The sequence below is a fragment of the Ixodes scapularis genome, unplaced genomic scaffold (assembly GCF_016920785.2).
Source record: "Ixodes scapularis isolate PalLabHiFi unplaced genomic scaffold, ASM1692078v2 PGA_scaffold13__105_contigs__length_92229423, whole genome shotgun sequence".
In the NCBI taxonomy this organism is placed as follows: domain Eukaryota; kingdom Metazoa; phylum Arthropoda; class Arachnida; order Ixodida; family Ixodidae; genus Ixodes; species Ixodes scapularis.
In genome coordinates this window covers 21,523,482-21,541,189 of record NW_024609839.1, presented here as the reverse complement: position 1 = coordinate 21,541,189, position 17,708 = coordinate 21,523,482, and the positions used below count along the sequence as shown (strand labels likewise).

Here is a 17,708-nt window from a genome sequence, read left to right as displayed (position 1 = left end):
AATTTGGTGTCTGACACCACCTGGTAGTCGTGCGAGCAGACGCGCGGAAGCCTGCGGCATCGTCCGCTATTCTACTAGCCTTTACCACCGTCTTCAACGCCCGTACGACACGGTCATCCAAGCGGCACGTCCGCGTCCGCCATCGCTTTCGTCCGTCTGCTATCCCGCTCCTGTCTAAAACTGTCTGCAACGCATTGAAGACACGACCACGAAACCGGCTTATAGCAGTCCATCATGTACAAGCCATGGTCCAATACAATCGTCTGCCAGCATCTGAGGATGTGCGATAAAAAACGACCTAAAGAACTAAAATATTGCTCAAGTAAGTCTGCAATTCGTTCCGTTTTGATGATCTTTCTTTTTTTTCTGTTTTTCATTGCTTCCACAAGCAATTTGGGTGGGCGTCATAACGCACAATTAAAATGTGGCCTAAGCAGATTCACTCTAGTAAGCCATATGACTGCACAAAACTTGAGAGCTACAGGCCTTCCGCAGCGAAATGTCGAAAACAGAACTGGACAAACCTGTCGCGAGACAAACATTCGACTGCTTCAAGAAAAAGGGCTCACAGATCCTTACCTGTGTAGGTTACCTCTCGGTACTTAAACCATGTTAGCAATCAAGACGGTTGCACGGTTCTCAGAGTAGGAGGGCCGCTTTTACGAGAACGGACGCATTTAATCGGCATCAAAGTGCTCAAACGAGCAACTCAAGTCAGATCGAGCAAAATGGTGAACGTGGGACGCAGGCTTAAAGGGGGAGTGCAACGATTTCCGAACTTCAATAAAAAATTTGTGGAAGTCACCCTCTGACACTTCTGGTGCCCGAAACTCGTCAAACACAAAGTTGGAGCGGAAAGTTCGCGGAGCGCGCCGATTGGACTCCGGCGAAAAAAGCGCGAAGTCATCGTCGTGACAGGCCAATCAGTGCGCTCCGTCAAGCCAGTCCGGCCATGACAACAAGCTCTAGCACAGCGCTTCCGAAGGCGTGTACGTGCGACAGTCGTTTACGGCAAACTACGTTGGTTGAGATCCTTCTTTGAATATATCGGTGAACGCGAAACGACTCGCTCTCATAAAACTAGACAAACTCATCAAGTCACCCGGTGTGAAAAACTTCTCGCCGCAGACGCCAGCAGCCATGTTTGTTCTTTGAACAAGAACTAGAAAGGACGATCTAATCATATTTTTAAAGACTATCACTCTATCTATAGAGGGTGTTTCTCAAACACAAAAAAAAATGCCAAATAAAAGACTTCTGCGGAACGGCGAAACTATTTTTCAATAAACATTGCCCACATCAATTATCTCTATATGCAGTGAGAGCCAAGAAACGGAGCTCAGCTACCTAAGCACCTGCTGTTATGGGCTGGCAGTAGATAAGGGCTACCTCCACATAATGTGTGTCTAACGGCGCAAATATTGAGGCAAACATCTTTTTTTCGTTTATAGCATTTTATTAAAATTTTATTTTTAAATCCGAATTTTTATTTCAGTGTTTCTTTAAGTTATGATAATAATTGTTTCTAATCAATAGTATAAATTCGCTTTTGTTTTGTCCGATTAACTTAATACTCTTAATGATTTCACGCTTCCAGTTCTTTAGAAATGTTTGCTCTAATTTACTGAAATCACTACAGGGTATGATGCTCTAAAATGGTGTTTCCAAAATATAAAAGATTAGTTTACGACACTGATCATATTTCCAACAATGGCTAAGGGTAGACGAAAGTTAACCTACAGATACGTTTATACTCAATCAGCCATATTAACCAGTCGTGACAAACTAGCGCTCTTCTAAAGTTAGTAGCACGTCTACGTAGTCGCGTGCTAAACGAAGAACCGGCGACTAAGGAGTAACTGGCAGTGACTACTAGGCCCTGCGATGTTCACGAGCGCGAAGTGGGTTACCATCTATTCGGGACGAACAAGCCGAAGTGGCATAAAAAGATGGGTCATCCAACCACGCACTTTGACTCCACTCCATGAATTGGGACTTCATCACGTAAAAACTAATAGTTAAATATCTATTAGCAAAATAAAATGGCATAACGAGAGGCTAATGGCCTGGGATAGTGTTTTCCAAACGAAGTAAAAAACAAATGAAGGGAGAAAACACGGAAGCCGCATAGCCAGCGACATGCGCAAATATAGAAGCGCTGTTCATGCAGGCTCTCTGGTCGTCCAGCGCCTTTCCGAGTTCGCTTTAGCGCTTTCTCTGCCGTTCCGAAACTTTCTGGATGTGTCCCGCAGGGTTGCAGGGCGGTAAGCATTTCATTAGCGTTGGCGGACAGGGTTAATAGCAGTCGGCCGTGGCGCCGAACCGCTAGTCACCCGTTAAACACCGGCTAAACTTGCCTTACCCACGATTAAGATATTTCAGTCGCTTTCTAAGTCGCTCTCGGCGACTTATGCCTAAACAAAGTCGGTTAATACCGAGTGCTTACTTAGGTGTGGTTAGCAGCTGCCACGTTATCATCTTAATCGATGACGTTGCTATTCAGCAATTAAACAGAGGCGTCTGGTGAATACGGCTGAATACGGCTGAATACGGCTAAATTATCTCCAAATAGAAGCTGTGGCACAAATATAAAAATAACTTTACTTATGATATTTCAAAAGCCTGAGTGGCAAGGAATAAGTTTCCCACGGACTGATTACATGAATTTCACTGAACTCCCAGTAAACAAAAGGCTGTATCATAAGACCGAAAGTGAACTCCTTCGTTTGCTTTTTTTTTTACAATTTTTACAGTGATAACACATATATCTTGTCGGCATAGAAACGAATAAAGATCGTCTTCGGGCGCGCGGGGCTAGCCGGTGCTCGGGGATGAGCACGTGGGAAGAAAGAGCCTGGACGCCATCGAAGACGGTTCTTGCTTCTTGGATACCCACACTCAACACATTTAGACAGAAGATCCAATTCCAAAACTTAAGTTTTTTTGTAGAACAAGATGCAGCTTTAAGGATTCTATTGCTTCATCTGCTGGTATTGAGATTTATAAATGAAACATTCATTGTTAGATGCATTGATTTCAGTAGATCCCGAAGAAAGATTGGTGTGTGCAGAGTAACTTAGACGCTTAATAATTCGATTGAATATTAGTGTCTCACAATACCACTTTTCTCCTGCATTAATTTTACAAACTAGCACCCGTTGAGTAATGTGTCTGAACGCATTTTTAGCTTCAACTGTTCCTCAGTAATGCCACTTATGAGCTCACATTATTCTTTCTTATTACTTTGAATCAAAAAAGAAGAATTAGGGCAACCTAAAACCTATCAAAATTTTTGATTGTCGTTATAGAACTCGTGCAAAAGGCGCCAAGCTAGCGTTAGGAAAATGCGGATGATCATCTAAACATCCCCGTTTTCTCTACCGCTAGCTTTGCGCCTGCAGCACGAGTAGCTTTAAAGCACAAACCGCGCTTGCCAAGTGCTTGAAATCTTTATTCGTTTTACTGATATAATGGTTTTCAATGAAGTTCAGCAAGTTTCTAATTGGAACCATATGTTTTCTCAGTAATCTAAAAATGTAATTAGGAAGTCCTAATTAGTTGTCCGGCTTACTGTGAGGATTATTCCCCTGTATTATGCCGCCCCCCTGGCCGTATAAGTCACATGCAAACAGCCCACTATTGTACCTTTTACGAATATTTTCTATTAAATATGATCGAATTAATATAAAACAGCATGCATATCAAAAACGTGAGGGAACACAGGGCAGGGCCTTGTGGTACAGCGGAGTTAGAGAAAGATGAAGAGTCATTATCTTTTACGGCTAAGCATTGTAATCGGTTAGTTAAGCAGTTATCTTTCCAAAAGAAAATAGTAGGGTCAATATTAAGAGCGCCAAGCTTATATATTTAAAGTTCAAGAGATATTTTGGCGAACACCTTTGAGAAGTTCAAAAAGGTGCAGTCAGTCTGATATCTCCCATCAATGGCAGAATGGATGTTATTAATAAAAACTGAGCGTTGTCTATTTCACGACAATGATTTCCAGAATCTTTGCTGGTCAGAACTAAAAGAACGTGGACTTTAAGAAGTGTGATACATCTTTTTAAATATTATGCCCCATGATTTCAAAGATTGACCTATTATTTGTGCGGAAAATGGACATCGGATTTGCAGATCAGGACTTCATTATTTTTTAGTCATTTTGTATAGGACAATAATTGAGAATTGTTGCAGCAAGGGCAACATTTAAAAAAAACAATTTGAGTGTTTTCAAACAATTGCGTTTTATATCGTCACCTCCCAAGGCCAAAAATATAGAGATCTGTTGTCTTAATAATACCGCCGGCGTTAAAGGCACTGAAAACATAGTGAAAAACTTTGAATGAGGAAATACAAATGAACTGGCGTTTAGCAGATTACTAAAGGGGTTACGAAAACTTTCATTTAGCAAAATTGCACAATCGTTGGAGAACAATGGTTCTCCTTCGGTATTTTTTTTTCATTGTGTTTATGAGTACTTTAACGATTGATAATGCTCGAGAACTGCTTTGGGTTGGCCGTACGTATCAATTTTTCTTCTGAGTTGAAAAAAAATTTTCTAAGAAACATTGATAACCATTTTGTCTTGATCAGCTCCAAACAATTATCCTGTCCAGCGATTTAGGACATCAGGTCATCCATTCTCTAGGTTCTTTAAACAAGCGCTTTTTTAATAGACGACAGTATTAGAGCAGCGTTAGACCACTATAATTTTAAGCTTTACTTTGCAACACGACGTAGAGGAATGTACTTCGTACAGAATTATGCATCCCCTTTTTTTAACTGAAACCGGTTGGTTTCAGCGATTCTCGCTAATAATTACTGAAGGTACTTGTCCCTTCACGGTTAAGACTATATTTCACGGTTAAGACTATCAAAATCGGCTCTGCCGAAATCACTAATGTACTTGACAAACGTGACAAGAAGACTCCTTCGATATTTATGAAAATGTGAAGTGTTAAATTAACACAAAGACTTCGCAGACTGAAAATTTCTTCCACGAGTTCACAAAACTTTGTTGCCATTGGATGAAGAACACTGGCAGTCGAGGAGATTATTCTCGTTTGCTCAGTAAGTAGCTGCGCAAAGTTCAAGTCTTGCCAAAAGCATAAGAACTCGTTGCTTTCAAATGAATACAAAAAATAGGAAAATATTGAAACCAGATAATATTCGTGTAGGTATAATTGCGAAATCAAACTGGGAGTTTGGAAATCCAGGACACAAGACACCGATACAACTCGATACAGTTTGACAAAACGTTTCAAGGCCGATAAAAAGTGCAATGGATAAGGTTTTGGTGACTTATCGGTAAACGTACACATACTAGTTCTAAGCAAAAAAGCAATGTTAAAAAAATAACTGAATTTAATCAGGAACAGAACCCACAACGTCTCCACATGTTTGCGGCTTTGCCATGGCAATATACTATTTACTCCGAATCACGAATGCACATTTTATGACCTCGCAATTTCTTGGAAAGTCATGTCTCTGTCAGCACTACGGAGACAGCTAAACATAATTTGGTAGGTAGCACAGCAAAATCTGACGCGTTTTTATCACACTTGTGATAATCCTTAAGAAAACTGAGACGCATATTCGAATCGAGTTCCTTAGGAGAGCAACAATAAATTAATATGATTGCTCAGACACTTGCTATTTTGCTGAAGAACAGGTGTATTAGGTGCAAATATTTCGTCATACTAGTTAGTTCGTACAATTGGTCACGCTACGCAGAGCCAACATAGCACATCCTAATCAAATTAAATATATTTTGCGCTATCTTAAAGGGGTAGTGAAACGAAATTTTAGCGCCGATCTTGTTGCATAAATATGGGCTAGGGACAGGCACCACCTCGGAAATATAAATATTGCGCTGTAAAACACAGGAGAACTAATTTTAAACATAATTAAACGATTTCAAATTCTCATCTGGTGGATGGGGGGAAGTTCTCGTGACATCACTTGTGCCAAAATAGCAGCGCCGTTCTGCGACAATACGGCGTGCCGGCAGAATTCGCCTAGGCCTGAACGCGTTCGCAAAGCCTTGGCGGAGAAAGCCAAAGCGTAGTTGGCCACAGTGAGCTCGTTCTCGTTGCGGCTCTTTGCACGACACGGCCCGAGCATGCTTCTGGCACGGCCGGTATTAGTTGCTGCGAATCGCGAGCTGCAAGCCGACGTTAAAAAGGATATGTTTGAACTACGAGGGTGTCAGCAAGGGCCACGCAAATGCCAAATACCTGTTCACACTCGGAGCGGACACGCGCGTTTGATCGAAGTGCTGGATTCGCTCTGTTAGACCGCGTTTCGGTAAGCGCTTCTGGACCGATCTTTTACGATTGCAACTCGATACTGACATGACACTCGGCAAAGAAAGGTTAGACCGACATCGCGTAGCTCCCACGAACTGCTATAGCTCGACACTGACGTAGCGTCGAGTCAGAATAAAAATGGCATACTAATAACAGAGTGTACATACCGAGTTGCCAAGGTAATCCGTATGGCGTTTATTTGAGCTCTATATCACACAAAACAAGGAGATAGAATCAATGAGAGTCCCTTTTCGACGACAGCGTTCGTCACCGCTGTCTCGGAAAACAAGGAGATCAAGATGACAAGGGGAAAATATTGACCTCTGAAATTTAGTTCAGGGATCAAACTACTCATCCGGATAAGGGTCCACAAGGGTCGCGCGTGCATATTCCATTCAGCAGGCCAGCCGGTCATGGACAGACGGTCTTGGCCAAGGACCGCCGGAGCAACGGTGCGCCGAGTCGATGTTGCTGCTAGGCTTACTATATTCTGCCGAGCTCGCTCGGTCGGCAGAATCGTGGCTGTTGTAGCTCTTCTCGTGTGTTTGTGGATCCTGCGTTCTTGATCGTGGTCTGTTTTAAGTACTCCTTCTTTTTTTCTTGCTGGTTGAAGTCGGGTCGCACGAGAAGAGCACGAAGAAAAATAAATGTCCGTTGGTGGCCGATACCAAGTAACTGAGCGACGCTGTCGGCCTTGTTGATTTGATCGTAAAAAGTGCGTAAGACAGCTTCGGAGCTGTCGTAGGATTCTGTCGTAACCTGCGCAAAGGTTACGACCATTTCGTTTCGAGAGCACGGGTTTTCTCTCAAATTTGTCGTACGCACTTTTTTCGTCGTGAATTCGCTTTGAGAATCCGGCCTCAGAGCTGGTTTTGTCAGTGCTGCCGTGGTTGCCGACTTGCCGTGGTCCCGTGGTGCAGCGTGCGTGCAGCCCTTGCACATCTCAAACGGCCACGTTGTCACAGGTCGTAAATCGTCGACGCGCCACCAAGTGGCAACGCTCGTAACCACAACATTCACGCCGTAGCCTTTCCCGACCGGCACAAGTGACGTCACGAATGCGCCCAATATCCCAAGACGCATCGCGCTCTCCGATGGCCGATTTTTGAGCGCGCGCCCAATCGGGCCCATCAGGGTGAAAAATATAGCCATCCGTTCAAAATACAAACGCGCGATTATGATTTATGAATATCATTGATCATATTGGAACCTATTTCTGACCATAATAGGTGTATTTCAAGTTTCGCTTCAGTATCCCTTTAAAATGCCATCAGATTTTTCTGTGATTCCGTGAATTTGAAGTTCTCTTGCGGGCGTTGCATTGTGACTGTGAACATTTCTTGTCCACTAAAACGTTAAGTGCTCTAATTTAATCCCTAATGAACCTTCATGAACGAAACGCTCTTTTTAGTTTTGGGTTTTTGATGTAACAAATTTCCCTATAACCCTTCGACACTTGTTTCGTAAACACGCGTCAAGTCGGTATCCGCGAATACCGGTTCTCTGCATTTTTGAGTTTGAGAACTTTTGAAAGCATAAAACAGACATTATTCTCAGATTTAGCGACTGCACGGGCAACCAGTCATTTAAATTATAAATATTTTTAAAAAAAACATTGTGTCGCCGAGAAAAATCTTCCAGCTTGTCAGGATGAGAACGTAAATAACCATTATCTTTCCAAACTTCTAAAGCCTGGCGAAAATTTGAAGTTGATATTCTAACCTTTGAAAAATATTGTGCACATTCAGGATGGTAACAGACCTCAGTAATTTTTACGTACGTCTGCTGTAGTTGCGTTTTTATTTCATGAACATCTCTGAGAAATCTTCATCGAGGTTCTTATTGGACTTTACACATGTCGTAAAGTTGATTTTCCCTCGTAGCCGGGCCTTAATATTTCTCGACGTCGCTTCCCAATTTTAGCGTCACATCATGTGCACTAAAACACTAAAAGGTATAGACTGCTTGATTTTTAAAGAGATGCTGGAAATGGAGCATTGCTATCTGCACGCAGAAGCGTATCACAAAGCGTTACAGACCTGAGGTTGTCCTTTGCTCATTGAAAGTGTAGACGGTCGGGTCCTGTTAACGTGTGGCGCTGCTGATTCCGTTCATAATGTCGCAGCGATATTGTACAGTTGGGAAAAAATGAAGACCTTGTTTAGCGACAGATGATGTTGCGATCAGTTCTAGTTGATGGCTGGTAGCTTATCTGCCACTGTATTGCGTGAGAACGTAAGCTCGGAACGACTGATTTTGTTGGCATGGTGAAGCACGTGCGAACTATCTGAACGCAAAAGACGCAACATACATAAGTCAACCCCATCGTAGTGCATTTACCGTGACCACTCTCTATAGGGTGGTTGTTTTCTGCTAGGCAATTTTATTTGAACTGTCTGTCACGGAAAAATGTAAAAAAAATCAACACATAAATACGCGTATTACACACAATTGGAAGCAGCAAATAGTGCGCATAAGCTTCATTCTGGACAATGCTCCTCTGTAGAATGATCGAGGGTGAAGCCAAACATATTCTTGCGTTGAGACGAAGTTCAGCTTCCTTCTTACTCTACGACTTAAAAATACACATAATTATTCATTTCATTTGTTTATTTTTCGGTATATACTACAGGCCTTTTAAGTGACCCCTGGAGCGTGGGGTACAAGCACAAGAAATAAAACTATAAGAAAAACATAAATGTACTCATTTTATCTACTGCTTTACACACCTTGCATTTTAAACCATCTCTCTTAATCATTGTTAGAAAGAAAAGCATTTATGTACACCTTTTGATTTTAGTTCAACATGCCTGCAAAATTTAATGGCAAACCAGAGTAGTCATGTAATTCCGAGAAGAAACATAACAAACGAATGGTAACAACCTATTGAAAAATCTTATTTGCATGAGAAATTTCCGTGTCCAATAAGCACATATGAGTCATACAAGATATATAAGAACCATTAAAGAACCGTATACGAAGTATATAAGACATATAGTCACACATAAGAACCATATAAGAAACTTGTAGGAAGTTTCTTACACGTTCCTTAAATGGGTTTTATATGTTCATAAATATATTATATAGTTCTTAAATAGTTCTCATATGGTTCCTACATGTTCTTATATATCTTGTATGATTCACGTGTGTTTATTGGACACAAAGAAATTTCTCATACAAATGACTTTTTCACTAAGGCATTGTTAGCAATATTCAAAACTTATAGTGCCTCTTCACAGGCGCACATTGGAAGCGATAGAGGTGCGTGCCTTACTTTATATTCGAGGGATGTGTTTCTTCTACCCTCATTGATCTGGATAATTAAGCGTTCGACTTAATATACACAAAAACAAAAGAAAAAAGTCAAGAATACACATCATCGAAATAGTTAAAGAGCGAATATAGTCCAAAAATACGTTTAATATTCCAGATGAAGGAACCGTCGACCGATCCGCTCACTAAGCAAGCTCTGCAGGCATTAAATAGAGAACAAAAAACTCTCTACAAGGGGTACATTCAGCGAATGGTAAATAGAATTGACTCGAAAGTAAAAGACCCACAAGAAGTCGCCGAGTCTATATTCGATTTTGAGGAGGACCTTTCATTTGTAAGTATTGTGCTTCCTGTTTTATGTTCAGCGCTTTTATAAAATCAACATTCTTGCAAATTGTTGTTGACAGCTCATTATGTGGAGTTATCGCACCGGTGGTTTTATTTAAACTAAACCACATTTCTCATATTGGGTTGCCAGACTTGGGGCCTGTTCAAACACACAGCGCGATGCTTATTGATCGCTTGCAGATGGCTGGGAACAGCGACAAGTCTAGCATTCGTATATCACTTTATATTACATAACTAATATAAAAAGGTTTGTGCCAAAGAAGCACAGCTCTTTGAAGAAATATTTTTTTGCCTGGCAATTTATTTCCCCTAAAAGCCCCAAAATCTAAGTATAATATCACACTTGATATTCTTTGGCCAGTGTTTGTTTATTTCTGACATACATTTTCAAACGACTGTCAGAGTTAAGCTCTACTGCCTGGCCGTTCGGTTGTTCCCTGGCTTCTTTGGATATTATTTGGCAATTTGGCAATTTCGTGGCAAAAAAAAAACGCCATAGAAAAGGTACTAAGATTACTTGGGCAATAACTAACACCTTTAAGGAAAAACCTTATTAAGCCCAAGCTTGGTCCCTAGGATTGCCGAACTTGCTTTATGTTTCGCGTTACCCTGGCGTGCTACGTGGGTGGTTTCTGCAGCACCGCTTAAAGTTTGATAGCTGAGGTGTTTGTTGGAAGGGTGTCCCAGGGCTTATCATTACAGTAACGTGACAATGCTTGAGAGCAACTTGTTAGATTATTTGAGCAATGCAGCTTCGTCAAAACACTGAGCATGGTCTAATATCGTTAAATCTTACCTTTCTTTGAACCTGTAGTTACCTCACTGTGGCTGCAGACGAAATCGAGCTCGGCATCACAAGCACTTTTTTCGCCGCCAGCATGAAATTTTATAAGATTACCTTTAATTTGGCGAGCTACCTCGCGGTACATCAAATTGTGTGGAGGGAACCACAGCGGTTAGAAGAAATACAGCATTAAATCAGTGCTAGATTCGGGACTAATTACAAGATTTCTTCAGCGCTGCGCACCACGTGTGAACTTGACTTAACTCGAAACAAAATTTTTGGGATATTCTTTTTTCTGAAATTAAATAAACTAATTTTAAGAACTACATAAACAATTTCAAAGCGAAAATTAGAATTCACCATGTTGAGACATGTAGAGAAATTTCGATTTTATTGTTTTTTATTTAGCCATTGTTTACAGGCTGATATGTTTACGCAAGCATCCTCTATTTGTCGCCGTAGTAGTGTACGCAACTGACGATATTTATAGGAAAACAGTGGAGATTTATTACTTCTCATTTTGTACCACACAAAGTGGCAAACCTGCAAAATTTTGCCTCGAATTCAGAGTGCTGTAGAAAATGAACCGTTAGAAACGTAAAACCACTATCATTGCGTAGCATAATAGAATGCTTAGAGGTATATCAATCAAGTGAGTAATGATTCTTTTATTAACTAAATTAGATGTAAATGTTCAAGTAAACCACGCTTTAAATATAAAGTTAATTTTCAAAAACCTTATTTCTATTATCTTCTTTTCTCTTTGGCTTTTTGGGGTTGAAAATCAACGAATACAAATATTGGTTGGTCTATCTGATGGGTTTGTGGCATTCAGTTCAGTACGTCGCGCTCAATAATTTATTTCCATATCCGGCTCCGATATGCTGGCTTCACCACTACGTTTTCGTAGAGTCATAAATAACGCACTTCACAAAAAGCTACCTTTTCAAAGGGCATTTCTGTGAGAAGAATTTTCACAACCCCTTAGAATCTCCCCAAAACATCATGTACGAATAAAATGGAGCTTTACATTATCTAAGAGTCATCTGTGCTCGGAGCGTAGCGGTGTAAACATTATACTTGCTTTTCTTACAACAAGTACTTTTAATATTTGGAATAATATATGAGGTATATAATGAATACCAACATCCTAGGGATTTTAAAATCGCCATTTCATGATATCAGCTTGCACTTCGGGCGGCATTTTTAGTTTGCATGTAGAAAAAATAACATAACCAAGGGCATCAAATTAGTGATCCTTTACGCTCTGGCTTGTTTGACTAAAAACAAAAAGACAACAGGGTTTTATAAAAAAATAGATAGATATTTATTTGGCCACAGCGCCGCAGGAAGACCAGTAGCCCCAACCGTGGAGGCCCACGGCGCAGCGTCTAACGATGGTGAAGTGGTTTTGTACAGGGAATGAAAAGACTGGTGATCATGGTTTAAACTAAGCTTGTGAACGAGAGTGAGCGGTTGATGTTGCGGCCGAAGAGGGTGATGAACGTTAGGCCCACTAGCAGTTTTCGCGACAGTGGTCTAGTGGCCGGTCTCGAGCGCTTTGCGAGGGATCCCTGCGTGCCCGGCTTGCAGACGAGCCGGCCAAATTTCCGGCGACGCAGAAATTTGATTTAGCACACCCGTGGTGGGGCTCCAGGGGTTGGCGCCGGTGTTGGCTGGGTGGCGGTTTTCTCAAAAGCGGGCCTTGAAATCTCCCAAGCTGCGGTCGAGCTTGTAAGTGAGTAGTGTGAATACCCTGTCGATTGAAGACATGGTCTGTGCTACTGGTACGGCTGCCTCTTGGACAATGGGGCAAAACAGGTCTTACGCCCAGCAGGCGATCTCTTCCTCCAAGTAGACTAACGTCTTTTTACCAGAAGGCTAAATATGCACGTCATATTTGTTTGTTAATAAACCTATACTAAAAGGGTCTGAAGCTATATACGTAGAGTGCAACTAGTCTCTAATCAGATATTTAAATAGTATAAACATAAACTTCCTCGTTCTAACTCCCTAAGTGACTGACAAGCCATTAGGGTTCTTTAAGAATTGACTGTCACACAAATTCCAATAACATTTAGGTTTTTTTAAAGTATCGTTTTGATTAAGTAAATTTGAGGCCAATATAGTCTTCTGTAATAAATTAGTATTTATCGAGATTTTTCCACTGTCCGTGCAGAGCCGGCTACTTCATTGTCATTATTGTCTGTTATATTTTGTTTTTGTTTATTAAGACCTACTGGTTGAAAAAGGACAGTATAGTTTGTCTGGCATCCGCAGGCTATGGTTTACGTAAGCAGTATTATTGATAGTTCAACGATCTACAGCGCTAAAAAGAAAAGCGCCTAGGTTGACGAAAATAATCCCTGGAGAAGGGGAACAAGGGGGACAAAGGACAAACATAAATCTTCAAACACAGCTAGGTGACTGGTGCGCGACCGAAAAAATTCGCCTGGTCCGGGTATTGAACCCGGGACCTCTCCATTACAAGTGGAGCGCTCTACCAACTGAGCTAACCAGGGGTTAGACGTTAGTAGAGCAAACGGGTTTCTCAGCTGCCACCAGTCGTACACCAACATCTAGGTTGTCTTCCAATTAATATTTTCGCTGCGTAGGCACTATTACTTGAATATTACATGCAGCCTTTTTTTAAATTACAACTTATAACCTTATATTCATTTTTGGAAGTGTAGATTCGAACTTTGAATCACATTCATAGGATGGTGAATTGTGTCGTCTTTAAATGAAAGCCTACGTAACATATCGCAATGTTAAGTGTTTCTCACTTAATCAACCTTTCTGACATAATCCAGTTACCGCTGACGGGTATGTCGTCACGGATGGAAAATGGTAGACGAGTTCAAAACTGAAAATGAACGTTACATGAGGCGAACTTGTGACTACAAATATAAAAAGAAGGCTACAACCCGCCTTGAGCATGGCGACTGAAGGGCGACAGTCCCGAACCAGCGTAATGCCGCTGCTTTTATAGATGTGGTTGGTTCAGGAATGTTCTGAACCAGAACATTCCCATGACAGGCATGAATGGTCTGAAACTTTCGAAAAGAGTACAACATATTAAAAGAAAGATCCGGGCGGACTGCGTTTTGAGCACTGTCCCTCCGCGTGGCAGTCGCGTGCGTCGCTAACTTCGCCACGTACGCGGCATTGCGCTCCCTCTAAAAAGCAGCAACCCGTTGCTTATTGAAAGACGAGCAAAATGAAAAGCTATCGAACTCTATTATATGTCTTGACATTCTCACAGTTTATCGTGGTTACTGTTCCGTCGGGCACTTCATTGTGGTTGCATTTTTCGAGAAAATGTTTACTTGTCGTTCGATATCAGCATGGGTTGTCGCTGTTGCGGTCGTCGTCGTAGGGCGACGTCGGCGATCGTCATAATAGGTCGTCTTCCTAGGTCGTTGGCCCAGGCCGTCGTTCTATGTCGTCGTCGTAGATCGTCATCGTAGATTATCATCTGTGATCGTCGTCGTAGACCGTCGTCGGGGTTCGCTTTCGTTAGTCAAAGCTCACCACCATTTGACGTGGGTCTTCATGGTCGTTGGTCATCGTTCGTAATTAATCTTGTCTTGGTCCACTGGCCTTCGTTATCCACATTGAGGGTCGTCGTTGTCATCCTTATACGAGCGTTCAATGTGGGTAAACGTTATCCTGCACCTCCTCCGAAAATATCCAGAATGACAAACAAAGGAACATAGTCAAAACTGGTAAAGCTTCAAACTTAATGCTGCAAACTTGTGCCAAAGCAAAACTCACAATAAAGTTCATCGCGGCGTCCATGTTGACGTAGCGGCAGAGTCGAGCTCTGGCGAAAGTATTACCTTGTGCTGCATGCTACGGCCATTTTTATAAAACTATGTAGAAGCGAAAGAGCAACTAAGTAGCAGGTTATATAGTTGTTTTTGTGACTTTGTTGAACCTAGTAGTTACAATATATTGAAGTCAGTACGCCGGAGACGAAAGTACAGAGGATATACTAATAGTTGCCCATTACTATAAGATAATTTATTGATAATTGTATTCATAAATACTTTCTTCTCATGTTCAGAAGTATAAAGATTATCCTAGCACGTTCTATGATTCAACGCGACAATAGCCGGTGAACGGTAGTGCTTAATCGCAGCCCTTGGCAATGTTTTGAGTGTTTCATGAGCATTATGAAAAGAATACAGCAAGAAGCACCTTATGCCATATAATAGTATACGAGATATGTCATGGCAGAGCTCACTGAGAACATTCTTGTGAAGTCAGCGTACCGAAAACGGAGGTTTAGAGACACGATGAATCTGGGCTTGTTTAGTAATGTAAAACATTACTCGCATCTGGTCTTGTTAACTACACGGCCAAATAATACAACACTAAAATAAATTAAAAACTGTAGTTTAAAAAAATATCTACATAACATTCAGAATTTAAGTTTTCCTCAATATTAAAAATAAATATCACTTTGCAAATAAATGGAACCATTATGACTACCACAGTACCAGATTTATTATGTTCACACCGACAAACTTAATTTATTTTTGCCGCAACATACCATTGGTTTGCTTTAACAATCTGAATTTGATAAAAAAATGTAGGTTTGCAAATGTGTATGAAGCTAACAATTAAAAAAAAACTTCATTTAGTTGTTATATGAAATGGTTCATGATATTCAATTTCAGGTATTAGAAGTAGGAGTAAAGTTAACAGTTTCTAAGGAATGGTCTAATTTTCGAAATGATTACATTGGATTATCGGTGCTTTTACCTCGATGTGGTATTTTTATCTAAACATGCCCAGCTCTAACCATTTAAAAATGCAGTTCCGTTCCCCTCATCAATGAGAGGGCAATCAGACATATTCTTCATATAAATTTAAAAATCCCTCCTGACAGTTTTTGTATGATAAAAAATAAGACAAACAACTCATGCAATGCATTCGCGTTGAATGTGAAATATCTATATTCGTCGTCTCTGCCTAATTTTCAGTTAAATTAATTCGTAGCGACCACCGGTTTTAAAACACTTAGGCATCACTTCAGGCTCGAGCCCCCCCAAGGCCACTATCTTTCACAAGTCATTAGTTGAACCACTAGATGGCGGCACAGATCGGTGTGACCGAAAGACTATGTATGTCGCGTGCAGGGTGTTGGAACGAAATGTTTTTCGTTCCGTTTTCATTTTCGTTCCATACAAAAAAGTTCCGTTCCGTTTCCGCTCCGGAACGAAAAAATAATGCTCCGTAACGGTTCGTAACGGTTTCTTTCTATAAAAAAAATCGCAACAAAAATTAAAAGGAACGTAACGTTTATTTTTACACAAAAATAGATCATTCAGGCGCTCTAGAGGAATCCGCGGAAACTACATTGCTTCTGAGATCATGTTCATTGCCTTGAGAATGAGATCATGATCAAGGCGCCGAGCATGATGTCAGAAGCAGCACGTCATCAAGTGTGCTCGGTGAAAGGCAGGACCTCTGGTCCGATAAAATAATTTTCGGCGCCGAGAAGGCCCTGAAGGCACATAGGGATGAAGAAGTACACTTTTGCAACAGAGTCTCAGGCTGCCGTATCCGTAGAAAAACAAAAGATGGACTTCTACAACGCCGGGTCACAAACTTCCCGCGCTTACCGTGATCTGTTGTCTGTCTGTGTCGTCCGAAGAAAGCATGGAGGGAGAGGGCGCAAGAGCCAAGGAGAGCATTGCGAGCGTATGGAGGCGTCGAGCCACCGCGCCCTCATTGGTGGGAAGCAATGGCGCCTTCCGTCATGTTTTTTGTTTCTCGTTGTATTTTTTGTCTTTGTTTTTGCTATGCTTGTTCGCCAGGAGTTTAGACGTGGGGGCGATGGCTTGCTTGTCTTCTCTTTAATTATGGTACAAACCAACGGCTGTCTCTTCGCTGCGTGAAACGAATTACTGAAATACCTGATATTTTCCCTTGAACCGAAAACCGATAACAAAAATTTTCGGTTTCACTCCGGAACAAAATAATAAATAACGTTTCGATTACGTTTCCGTTCCGCCCAAAAATATCGTTTTTTTCGTTTTTCGTTTTTGGTTTTCGTTTTGTTCCGATACCCTGGTCGCGTGGGCTCGTGGCACTGATGTTCACCCCCGTTCTTAATTTTCTCCTTCCTGCCGCTCCTCTATGCACGCTGTGCGTTCACCGCTTACCCTGATCCGCGTCACGTGTCACCAGCACTGCCCAGTTTGCTCATTAAGCAAGCCCAGCAGCACAGCCAGCCACCTTATCTATCAGAAGATACCAAGCTGAGTAGCGTTTATTCTCTTGTATGGGTGTCTGATCCGTGGCGAATCGACAGCCCCACACCCTCGTTAATGTTTTCACTCAGTGATAAATGATCTTGCGGCTTGCCCTCTCTTAAAGAAGTGTTTACGCGGCATAAATGTTTAGCAGGCCTTTTTTTAATGACACGGACGTCTGCTACTGAGATGGCGGCGCTAAGCGATCGATTTTTGCGATACATCTGATAACAATTTATAAGCTACTGGATGTTACAAAACATCTTTCGCAGGAGGGCGCTGAATATCGGACGTATTCAGTGTTGTTGCGTTATCGAAAAAAGTAGCGAAATAACGCTACTCGTTTCTTGCAAATAAAAGAACCGAGTTACCGTTAACGTTACCAAGAAAATGTAACGCACGTTATATTTTGCATCGCTTTTTAAATTATCAATTAACACTTTTTTTTTCTTTTGACGTTTCATCTGTGCGTAAGCGCCATATTACAAGAAGCGTCATACCCGCTCTGAAACTGAACATAAATACATTCTCTTTTTGACACTTTCACCTAAATACTCACAAGAAACAACGCAAAGAAAAACGCAAAAAAACACTAAAATATTCACTTGGCTTCTCGCCTAAAACACAAACAAGAAATTTAAGTAAATATTTCTGTAAGGTTAGGGAAGAATGTGTAACAAGTAGCGTAACTATGTTACCCGTTCTCCGAAATAAGTAACATAAGTACGT

At 41.3% G+C, this 17,708-nt stretch overlaps 1 protein-coding gene across 1 annotated transcript in view; it reads left to right on the top strand.

The window, feature by feature from the left end:
• The window catches only part of LOC8036255 (neprilysin-2-like), a 76,086-nt gene that overhangs the window by 41,963 nt on the left and 16,415 nt on the right, over positions 1 to 17,708 (top strand). The window contains exon 6 of the mRNA XM_040220010.1: positions 9,739 to 9,915. Coding sequence (XP_040075944.1) covers positions 9,739 to 9,915 — 177 coding nt within the window. The remainder of the gene's footprint in view (positions 1 to 9,738; positions 9,916 to 17,708) is intronic.